This window comes from Epinephelus lanceolatus, chromosome 23 (genome assembly GCF_041903045.1).
Source record: "Epinephelus lanceolatus isolate andai-2023 chromosome 23, ASM4190304v1, whole genome shotgun sequence".
In the NCBI taxonomy this organism is placed as follows: Eukaryota; Metazoa; Chordata; class Actinopteri; order Perciformes; family Serranidae; genus Epinephelus; species Epinephelus lanceolatus.
Genome location: NC_135756.1, coordinates 3642635 through 3654530, shown reverse-complemented (window position 1 = coordinate 3654530; position 11896 = coordinate 3642635). Strand labels below are relative to the sequence as shown.

The 11896-nt window shown below is 42.7% G+C and overlaps 1 protein-coding gene across 1 annotated transcript; it reads left to right on the top strand.

Moving 5' to 3' along the window:
* Positions 1 to 3089: 3089 nt before the first annotated feature.
* Positions 3090 to 7084, top strand: LOC117249202 (shaker-related potassium channel tsha2). Its single transcript, XM_033614667.2, has 2 exons — positions 3090 to 3633; positions 3989 to 7084. Exon 2 carries the CDS (start codon positions 4299 to 4301, stop codon positions 5739 to 5741), a length of 1443 nt encoding a protein of 480 aa, XP_033470558.1. The 5' UTR covers positions 3090 to 3633; positions 3989 to 4298; the 3' UTR covers positions 5742 to 7084.
* The last annotated feature ends 4812 nt before the right edge of the window (positions 7085 to 11896 follow it).

Sequence of the window (11896 nt, the reverse complement as noted above, 5' to 3'; positions counted from 1 at the left end):
TCGACTACGACTCCCAGGGTGCATTTCACTGACAAACATCCAATCACAGTGGTGAGCTGAAGCTAAAAGATCACACTTTCTGGTCAGAGGTCTGATTCAGACCTCTGACCAGCTTCTTCTCCATAGCAACAGCAGCAGAGGCTCATGGGTGTTGTAGTATTTAAAGCCATCCAGTTCAGGCTGCTGCTGGTGGTGTAATGGTGTGGGGGAGATTTCCTTAGTACCAACTGAGCATGGTTTAAACACCACAGCCTACCTGAGTATTGTTGCTGAGCGTGTCCATCCCTTTATGACCACAGTGTACCCATCTTCTGATGGCTACTTCCAGCAGGATAACGCACCATGTCACAAAGCTCACATCATCTCAAACATGACAATGAGTTCACTGTACTCCAATGGCCTCCACAGTCACCAGATCTCAGTCCAATAGAGCACCTTTGGGATGTGCTGGAACGGGAGATTCTCATCATGGATCAACTGTATGATGTCATCATGTCAATATGGACCAAAATCTCTGAGGAATGTTTCCAGCACCTTGTTGAGTCTGTGACACCAAGAATTAAAAAGGGGGTCCAACCTGGTACCAGCAAGGTGTACCTAATAAAGTGGCCAGTGAGTGTATATGTGTGTGAAGTCTCAAAACGATGCACGGCCTCATAAATCTGACCAAAAAAATAGTGCAAATGCGTCTAAAATCTGCAGTTTGAAGTAGCTGGTGTGTGGTTTCATTCACCAGAACTCTGCTTTATGGATGTTTTAGGAATAATTAGATAAACTGGTTGGAAAATTTTGCAGATGAATTGAATCTGAATTGAACACGACAGCAGGCAGTTCCATGTGTCCAAACACATATCAGCAAAACCAAATGGTTGCATATTAACATATTCTGCAGAACATGCTTGTATTCGTCTCCTGCTGCCGAGACTGAAATCAGAAACCAGTTTATTTCTGCCTGCAGAGCATCTTAAAGCAACAGAGCTGAAACTCCTCCGCTGCCCTTTAACTCATCATCTTTGGGAGCCAGACGTTTGTCAGATTAATGTGACATTTAAGGTTTAGCCGTGACTGTAACTGTGACACGAGACTGAATGAGGCGACCTCGCTGCAGACACTGCCTAGCGTTTCTTTGCTCCGAGGCCTCGCAGACGTTCCTGCGGTCCAACAGGAAACAGAAACCTGGACAGAAACGAGGACGACGAGCTGCCAGAGTATACACCAGAGACCTGGAGTGACATTTAAAAACATGTGGACACAAGTATGAAACTAGCAACTGGTGTGTGTGTGTGTGTGTGTGTGTGTGTGTGTGTGTGTGTGTGTGTGTGTGTGTGTGTGTGTGTGTGTGTGTTAGGGGCGATGAGCTCACAGGATACAGGAAATGAGGTAGTGCCAGACTGCAGAGGTCATCTGCAGGCAGCTGAAGTCGGGTTTTCAGCATGAGTCAGACTGTCAGGAGCTGAATTATGATGAGGCGAACACACATGGGGAGGGTTTGAATAAGAGACGTTTAAAAGTAGTTTGGAAATGTTGCATCATTAATTTTTGAAAGGCTCCGTCCTCTCTTTGCCCCCGTGGCCCTCTGATTGGGTAATGATCCATCAGAATGAGGAGTCAGAGACCTTTGAACACAAACTACTTAATGTAATCAGTACTGGACAAGAGATACTATTCAACAGGTTCAAAGGGAGAGTCGACCCCCAAATCAAAAACATATTTTCCGTCTTACCCATTATGCTGTTATCAGTCTGGATAGTTTTGGTGTGAGTTGCAGAGTGTTGGAGATATCGGCCGTAGAGATGTCTGCCTTCTCTCCAGTATAAAGGAACCACATGTCACTCAGCTTGTGGTGCTCAAAGCGTCAAAACAATATGACCACCTCCACTAACCGTATCACTGCGCAGAAGGAAGTGTGCATCTACTCATGGACGAGAGGCCATGTTAGTAAGCTTCAGCCTCTTCTCATTCCCAGGGTGTTGAATACCGTTGGTTTGTTACAGTACAGCCCTCGGCGCATGATATTGAAGCCAAAGGCCCCTTTAGCGTCTTTATGAGATGCACTGGGCTTTCAGCTACATCCCATATAAACCAGTGCGAGGCAATATTTGACACTGAGAGCAACTGACATAGCATAAAGAGCAAGAAAGTAGGTTGGAAGGGAGGGGAGGTGAAAGGGTCAAACAAAAGCGGACTTTCATCCCAACTCGTCATATGTGGACCTACCTACATGTTAAAAAATGACGCACGAGTTACCCTCCTGCGTCACTTTTGGATCTTCAGGGATGCCTCATCAGTTTAAGCTTGTCACATGCATTTAAATTGTGTGTGTGCGTGTGTGTGAGTGAAGCCTTACAGAGTCGTTGAGGTCACATGTGAGTCGTTGACCCACCCGGCCATCATGTGTCTTTAGGGTTAGATGGATCCAGGTGTGAATGGGTGTTAAGTGGTCTGGGGAGGGATCCAAACACTGCATTGTAAGTGGGTGATTAGTGGTGTCGTGGGTCTATTGTGATGCATTTTAAGACACTGTGCTATTCAAATCTTCCGTCTGAAGCCTCCACATTGTGCAGAGAATTTGTTAAAATCATAAAACCATGCTCAAAGATAATGCAGCAGATTCCCCCCATTTTTTGTATGATTATTTGCAGAAGAGACAAACTTTTGCACATGTTCTTCCCACTTTGCAAGGCAGTTTAGTTTTATTTTCCACTGATTTTGGAGTTTCTTAATGTTGAAGATTTGTTTTAATGAGGAGCGATGAAGCTAAATAAGATAACACACGTTTAGTTTACAAAAAACAATCTGATTTTATTGCACATCTTGTGTTTTTATCAATAAAATGAGTTTTCATTTCCATGAAATAACAGAAACATTTAAGCATTTATAGTGAAAGATGTCAGAATGTTTTCATGCATTTGTCTCCTGGTATAAAAATATGTTCATTCCACTGGAGCTTAGCTCAGAATTCAATCTCCAGGTTTTCTGTTAAACTCCTGTAATTTCTGAATGACTCACACACACACACTGTATCTTCTGCTCTCTGTTGGTTAGAGATGCAAATCTGTTTTTTCCTTTTCATGTCATCTCTCTTTTTTCCCTCCTTTTCCCCCTGCAGCTCCCTCGGGCCATTCCATGGGAAAAGAAACTTTTCCTGCGGCCCTGAGAGAAATCCAGCTATTTTAGGAAAACACGTCACTGCTTTGAGCTGCAGCCCAGAAACTCTCCCTTCTTTCCATCATCCAGCTTTGCCCCCCCCCCCCCCCCCCCTTGACTTGTTGCACAGCGCAGCAGTGTTTACCTTCCATTCAGAGACATGTTGCTTTGAAACCCAGCCTTTTCATGTCTCACAGAGAAGCAGCAGAGAAGAATATAGCTGTCTTTATCTCGCTTGTCATGCACAGTGCAACATGCCTGCAGCACACAGAACAGAGGCATGACATATCCTGCAAGTCGTGCACAACTTGTGGAGCAGCTCAGCCGCGTTCAGGGCTGTTGTGGAAACGTCAGCAAGGTTTCGTCTTGAAACGGCTGCAGCGTGACATTGCAGAGCCTCTTTTTTGGTCTCTTTCCCCTTTATGTGTGTGTCATTTGTGGATGAAAGGATGGGTGGATGGAGGAAGGCAAATCTCTGAGCCACAGGTATTCATTTAGGATCAAATATGAATGAAAAACGACAATTTCTTGCATGAGAATCGCATGTTTTTGCACGAAATTTCTCGCGCTTTCTGCCCTCATTCAAAACTGCATGTTCGTATTTGCAAATATCACATTGCATTTCACCATAAACAGCAGCTGAAGTGATAACCTTGAGACTGTGCCACTCTGGAGACAACAGGTTCATTACGCACGACAGTTTATGTGCACGCAAAGTCTCCAAATTCCTGACATTTCCTCCTGAAATCGTCATCATTTTGTGCATCTTTGTTCCTAAATATCTGGATGAGATTCATTATGAGCATATGTGCGTGCATGTGTGTTTTTATTTCCCCCTCAGTGAGAGAGCGTGCACACACACGTCAGCTCGGGGAGGGCAAAGCCTGCTTAAGATGCAGCGAATGTGACAGTCGAGCCGATAGTCCAGACTACAGCAGCGCGTGGACGGGAAAGGTGAGCGTGGTGGGGGTGGGGGGGCACAAAAATGCCAGTGGAACCAGCTCACCCGCAGACGTGACGCCGACACACCGAGAAAAAAGAGGAAGGCACGCGGAGACGCTCAGCTGGTTTCCAAATACGCGCGGAGGAGTCGGAGGGGGAACAGAGAGGACTGAGGTGCGGGAAGCGTCGCCCTTGTCTGGGGGGGAAAGATGACAGTGGTGCCCGGAGAGAACCTGGATGAGACTGTGGCACTGGCCGCGCTGTCAGCCCAGGATGTGTACGACCCGGAGAGAGCCGAGAACCAGGAGTGCTGCGAGCGGGTGGTCATCAACATCTCCGGGCTGCGTTTCGAGACGCAGCTGAAGACACTCGCCCAGTTCCCCTCCACTCTGCTGGGGGACCCGCGCAAGAGGATGCGCTTCTTCGACCCGCTGAGGAACGAGTATTTCTTCGACAGGAACAGACCCAGCTTCGATGCCATCCTCTACTACTACCAGTCCGGGGGGAGGCTCCGGAGACCCGTCAACGTGCCAGTGGACATTTTCATGGAGGAGATTAAATTTTACGAACTGGGGGAGGAGGTGATCGAGAATTTTAAGGAGGATGAGGGGTTTATTAAGGAGGAAGAGCGCCCGCTGCCTGATAACGAGTTCCAGCGGCAGGTTTGGCTCCTGTTCGAGTACCCGGAGAGCTCCGGACCCGCCAGGGGGATCGCGATAGTTTCCGTGCTGGTTATTCTCATCTCCATTGTGATTTTCTGCTTGGAGACTTTACCGGAGTTCCGAGAGGAAGCCAGAACGTTTGACGAGCAGCTGGTGGTGAACGGGACGGTGCGCGCAAAGAAGCCAAACCCGTTCACAGACCCGTTTTTCATCGTGGAGACGCTCTGCATCATCTGGTTCTCCTTCGAGCTGCTGGTCAGGTTCCTCGCCTGCCCGAGCAAGCCCGCTTTCTTTAAGAACATCATGAACACCATCGATATCGTGGCCATCATGCCCTACTTCATCACGCTGGGGTTGGAGTTAGCGGAGCACCAGGGGAACGGGCAGCAGGCCATGTCGCTGGCCATCCTCAGGGTCATCCGTCTGGTCCGGGTCTTCCGGATCTTCAAGCTCTCCAGACACTCCAAGGGGCTCCAGATTCTCGGGAAGACCCTGCAGGCCAGTATGAGGGAGCTGGGACTGCTTATATTCTTCCTCTTCATCGGGGTCATCCTCTTCTCCAGCGCGGTGTACTTCGCGGAGACGGATGACCCGGACTCTGGCTTCAGCAGCATCCCGGACGCGTTCTGGTGGGCGGTGGTGTCCATGACCACGGTGGGCTACGGGGACATGTGTCCGGTCACCATCGGAGGGAAAATTGTGGGCTCCCTGTGCGCCATAGCCGGAGTGTTAACCATCGCGCTCCCGGTGCCCGTCATCGTCTCCAACTTCAACTACTTCTACCACCGGGAGACGGAGCACGAAGAGCAGTTCCAGTACACGCATGTGACGTGCGGCCAGCAGCAGCCGCAGTTTGGAGAGTTCAACAAGAGCGACAGCAAGCCGTCTCTGTCCAAGTCCGACTACCTGGACAGCGATGACGCGGACTCCATCAAATACACCAACTGCAGCCCGCACAAAGCGTACACCGGGAAGCTCACCGATGTTTGATTTTTGACCCACAATTACGCATCAGTGGCGCGCTGAGGGAATCTTTCCGTGCCATCAAACATCCCGCGCTCTGGTTTGAGTTTAGGTTGGCGAGCTCCTTATTTCTGCCATCAAAGGGATTCATTTCATTCACAGATGGATTATTATGAGATAACTCACATTTATCCCCCTGAAACAGTCTTCCATTACGCGCGCCATGAGTCAGAGGGGAAAGCTTTGAAATGATCAGCCTTTAGCCAGTTGTAGCACTTTATTGTTGTTATTATTATTAGCCTGATGTTTCTCTTAGTAAATGCGTAATTTATTGCCACAATAATGCAGGTTTAAAGTTTACATTTGCTTTTCTGTCTATCTGAAGCAACACAGGACCAATTTAGTCTAAATATACAGACTGATGCAGGAGGCACATGGTGGCTGTTTTTGTTATGGTCCCGCGCGCGCGCGCACACACGCACACCTGTTATTTCACCCTCATGTATTTTCCATTCACTCTGCATGGAGCTCAGTGGTGGATCAGATGATGTGCAGCAGGCTGGAGGAATCACTTATCCTAAAATTAAACTTCTCTGAGCAGGCTTCCGTACAAGTCGCCTAAATGTTTAAATGTTGCTTCAGGAGGTTAAATCCTCACTTTGTAGAGAGGCATTATGAAATCAGGTGCAGCTTTTCCCAAACCAAGAGCGCCACTGTGTGGATGACAAGGAGCCCCGCATCTCTCCGGTGGATGCAGTTTCTATAGCAACCTTCCAGACTTTTCTGTATTGTCTGCCACAGGAATGAAAGGACGCAGGCTGAGGCTGTGGAGACGAGGCTCAGCGAGGCCACAAAACCACCATGTTGTGGAAGCCTCCATGTTGTTTTAGCTCACCAGCTGAATCCGACACACGTTATTTTAATCTCCAACAGTAAAGATGATCAAGTATAAAAAATATTAGCAGGCAGGTTTGTGACCTGTTGTCCATGCAGCTCAGTCACACAGAGAATATGATCCGCAGAAATGAACTGGCTGCAACAAGGTGAAAATAATGAGAAATGTTCTTCACAAGTTCCCAGAAACACATCTGATGTTTTAAAATTGTGCATTTTTTCAGCTTGAAAAATCTTAAGGAGTTACAATAGGGAAAAAAAAGGAAATCATCCTGTTCAATAGATTCAATGATGATATTATGGATGTTTTAGAGCTCGACTGATACTGACACTTATTTAATATCTCTGCTGATATTAGACATTTATAAGTGCTGTGATAAAATGTTGTGGAGCAGGACATTTTAGTGTTAGTTTCTTATCGAAAAAGTACATTTTGAACAGCAAAACTTATATAAACTAAACGAAAAACAACAAAATCTGATAAAAAAGATGCTAAAAATGATCAATACAACAAAGTTAAGTCACATTTTGGCGGTATTCGTTACATATCAGTCATGTACGGAGGCTAACAAGAGCCAAGATCTGAATTTTTGGTATTGAAATTGTGATTTGAATTTCACGATTAGGTATTCATTCAGTTGCAGAAGAAGAAACCAAATGACAATGGTTTGAATTCTCGTCTTTGGAATTGCCATGGGTGATTTCAAGTTGTGAATATTATTTAAAAAAAATAAACAAACAAAAAAAAAATTTAGGGTTCACAGATTCAGATATGAAATTTCAGCATTAAAAAAAATAAATAAATAAAATTTCAAGTTGCTAAAGGGTCATTCCACAGAATCAGTGCCCTTTAGTGTCCCAAAGAGGTAATCAGTCATAAAAAGCTTGAAACAATGAATAAATATGTAATTTTAAAAATATAACTTTGCCTGTAATATAACATAAAATTAAAGTCAATTAAATAATATTTAAAATATTTTAAACAGCTTTATACTGGTGAGAGTGAGGTTTTTGGCCTGTCCCTCACTATAATAGTTTTACTTCAGCAGGACTTTTAATTTGTAAAAAATGAATCTAAAAATCCAAAAATTAAATATTAAAACAAAAACAAACAAAGAAACAAACGATAAATATGCAGAAATATGAACGTTTCCATTTCCATGACACCTGGGCTAACCCTTCTTCAGCTGAAGAAGATCATGTGATTTGATCAAAAGCTCCAGAACAGCAACTAAACTGACCTGTTTCTTGTCAAGCCTGAATGGGATCATTTAGATAACCAATCAGGTTACGTTCTATCAGTCACATGATCCAAGAAAGAAACATTTAGGAGTGACTGAATTAAAGTTTTTGAAATTACAAAAAATCTAAAAAAAAAAATCAGAATAAAAATAGCGCCCAAACTACATGAACTCAGACAGATTTTGTTTTTTTTTTTAAATATTTCAATACCATTAATTCAGTCACATTTAAACTTAAACATTAGGTGTTCAGCCACTTGTTAAAAATTGAAATTATTTTGACATTATCAGTCAGCCAGTATCAGTCGAGCTCTGATGTTTTAACTTCAGATTATACTCAAAATACAAAATCATTAATTCAACAAAATCTGTCTCCAATCGATCAATAATTTCGTGCATGCCCCGATATTTCACAAACAAACTGATTCAGAACTCTATGATTTATTGCACAGTGAAATGTCAGGTCACCTCCTGCTGAGTTTAAGTCTCCATAATTAGCCACGACATGAAAGCACCTTACTCATCTGGACTCGATGGACGAATCACTCAACCAAACCTGATGAAAACAAAAAGAGGAGTTCTTGAACAAACTGAGGGGATTAAAATGGTCCCAGCAGACGTCACGTGTTCACCGTCCTGTTGGATTATTAGCTGATGGATTGATGGATGGAGGCCTGATGGAGTTTAACTGCTGAATCATCGACACAGACGGATTGATGGACGGGAGGACGGACGGCTCTTCAGCTCAGATGACCAATGGAATCAGTACACCGAGGGCTGGTCACACAGAGAGGTGAGTTCAGCCTGAACATGTTGTATTCAGTCTGTATTTGTGTTGATGTTTCTACAGCCTGATAATCAATAACTTCTTTGATGTGTTCATGAGCGACTATTTCTGTCTGGGGTTGTTTGGTCTAATTAATCAGGTGACATATTCATGCTTTTGGGTCATGAAGCTGCTGCATTAAAGGTTGTCAGAAGAAACACTGAAAGGTTTTCCACATTTAAAGCGGCAGTGATGGATTGTTAACCACCAGGGGGCAGCAGAACACTCTGGATACACAGCATTGACATGAAGGGAGAATTTTAGGGTCATCTGCTAGAAAATTGTGAGTGTCAAACACTTCATTTCTTGCATTTGGGTGATTATTAATTTAATTTTGTGAGAAAACGTCCTCTTCAACTGCCCTTTCTTTAGGAGCCAAATGCAAATATTGAGGGGGGCGTGTCCCCCATGAAGTCTACAGTATGATTATAAATTTTGTCTCCACTAACTCCTGAGTGAAATATCTGTCTCTTCAGCTGCTAATGTTTCACTATGTTCACCAGCTGGTCTCTAACTGTCTGTCTGCTGTTTGCTGCTGAGCAGTTCGTGTTCAGTGGTCTGACTCATATTTTGCATGACGTCAGACCAAATATCTGCTGGTAGGAGGTGATTTTAATGGGAGATTTTTCAGGCGTCTTTCCTTGCACACAGGGGCGTAAATATAGACAGTGCAGCTGCAGTGGGGCCCATGGGGTGGGGGTCCTAACTACTGTATAAAAAACTATTCAATTAAATGATTAACTTCTTACTTTCTTTGATGGTTTTTTCAGATATGCAGCGATGATTTCTGGGTAATATTTATGCTGACGTGGTCCAATGTCAAGTCTCTATTTGATCATGTGATGTGATGATAAATGCACAAGAGTGTGCACTGGGACGTGTCCTTACTTTCTTATGTCGCTGCTTTCATTACATGGGTTTTTCTCAGACTAGTGGAAAAATAACATCCAAAGACACAGTCAGGTGCTTTTTAGTTCAGATTAATGTTTTGGAAATTTTATGGAAAAATAAATGAATAAACATTTAAAAATGAAATAAAATAAAAAGAAATAAAATTAAATAAAATAAAAATCAAATTTTTAAAAATGCATATAAAATTAGAAAATGCTTCATCTGCATATTAAAACAAACAAACAAAAAAAAAAAAATCAGAAAACTTGGAAAACGTCTTTCCATAAGACTTCATTACATGGGTTTTTTCAGACTAGTGGAAAAATAACACCCAAAGACACAGTCAGGTGCTTTTTAGTTCAAATTAAAAATTAAATTTATTTTTCCATAAAATTTCATTAATAAATAAAAATTTAAAAATGTAATAAAATAAAATTAAAAGAAATAAAATAAAATAAAATAAAAATCCAGTTTTTTTAAAATGCATATCTAATTAGAAAATGCTTCATCTGCACATTAAAACAAAAAAATTCAGAAAAAAATGAAATAAAATAAAATAAAAAGAAATAAAATAAAATACAATTTTAAAAATGCATATTTAAATAGAAAATGCTTCATCTGCAATTTCATCTCACTTTATTAGGATGTTTCTCAGTGAGACTTTATAAACCAAATGATGTTTGGATCCACTGTAGAATCAATATATTCTGCTCACAATCACAGGGACGACCTGCATCTGTGTTCCTCAACTTACTTTTGGTACAAATCAATTTGTGAACACGCACCATGTCTGGTGATAAAATGTAAATTAACAGGGTTCTGCTGCAAAATAAAACAGAGCGTCAAGACCAGATAAAAATGGAGGAGCCACCTTCAGGCGCTCAGCATTTCAGTTTATATAAATCAACTGATCAAAGTATTGATCACCACACAGTGACCTCAGGCCTCTGGTCTGCAGCCTCCATGTAGCTGTTGGTGATCCAGCAGTGCAAAAATAAGAATACCTACAAGTACATGTGAGCATTTATTGAGTCCAGTAGTGTCAAAGGTGTTGCTTGATGGTGATACTTTAAGGCTGCTGTTTTAAATTAGGAGCAGACGAGAAACACAGGATGCTAATTATTTAAAGAAACTATGATTCAACAACTTAATGACATAAAAAAGGATCTGGTAAACTAGACAAATCCAAAATAATTTAAGCTGCAGTGCTGTCTTTATTGCAGTTTGTTCTCTGTTGATGAGAAACCTTATTTCTTCACCTTCACTGAGAGAAAAGAACAACAGCTTCCCTCCTGTAACAAACAGTGTTAGAAGGTTATAATGTGTGCACAGATTTAAACACTGCAGTACAGCTGTGAGCCTGCAGGTGGCAGCAGCTGCTGCAGAAAGTCTGCAGCTGCTTGAGAAACACCACAGCTGGATCCTTCTGCTGCTGCAGACAGAAACTGTCAGCTGCAGCTGCGTGAAAAACAAACTGATCCGCGTTTATTCAGAACTTCACTGTAAATGTCTTTAAATTAAAACACAGTCAGTTTGAGCTCCTGTGAACACAGTGTGGATGTTACTGCACTCTGATGGAGCACAGGCGTGTCTCAGGACGTAGAGTTAGTTACTTTATAACAGTGTCATATGTTATACAGTATATGGCCAAAAGTATGTGGACACCTCTGTCTGCTTATAAAGTTTGTGCACTTTTGATCTGTGGCTGCTTCTTATAGTTTGAGCTCACTCCCTTAAGGTGCCTTCACACATAATCTCACTAATTTATTGTGCGTTTGGTTTGTTCAGGCTGACGTTAGATCTGACAGTCAAACTGATGTGGACTCAACCAGTGGTTCCCAACTGGTCCAGATTTCTGCTTCAGGGTCCACACAGTTGAATATGTTCAGTGCCATACTTGTGTTTGTCGCTAAGATAGTTTGCTCTTTCTGTCAAGAAGCGGTCTGTTATTCACTCACTCTACAGCAACAAACAACACTTCAAAATAAAAGCACTGTGCTGGAAATTAACTACTTAAAAATAAGGTGTATTTTTTTAACAAACTTGACCAGTTGGGGCGCGCCAGACTAAACAACCGGAGACCAGGCCAATCAAACTCTGTTTGTGGTACGAAAGTAAAGCAAAAGAAACCATGATGATTTATTTATGGGTTTGTGATTTTAGCATGAAAAGTGAGATAACGTATGATACTAAATCTGCTGATCAAGGGTACTGAAGGAAGTGATTTTAAAGCCTCAGTGTGTAAAAATGGTGACGTCAGCGGTCAAATTCTAGATTGCAGCACTCACTTACTCACCCCTCCCGTCGGGTAAGTGACGGTGGCCTCTTAG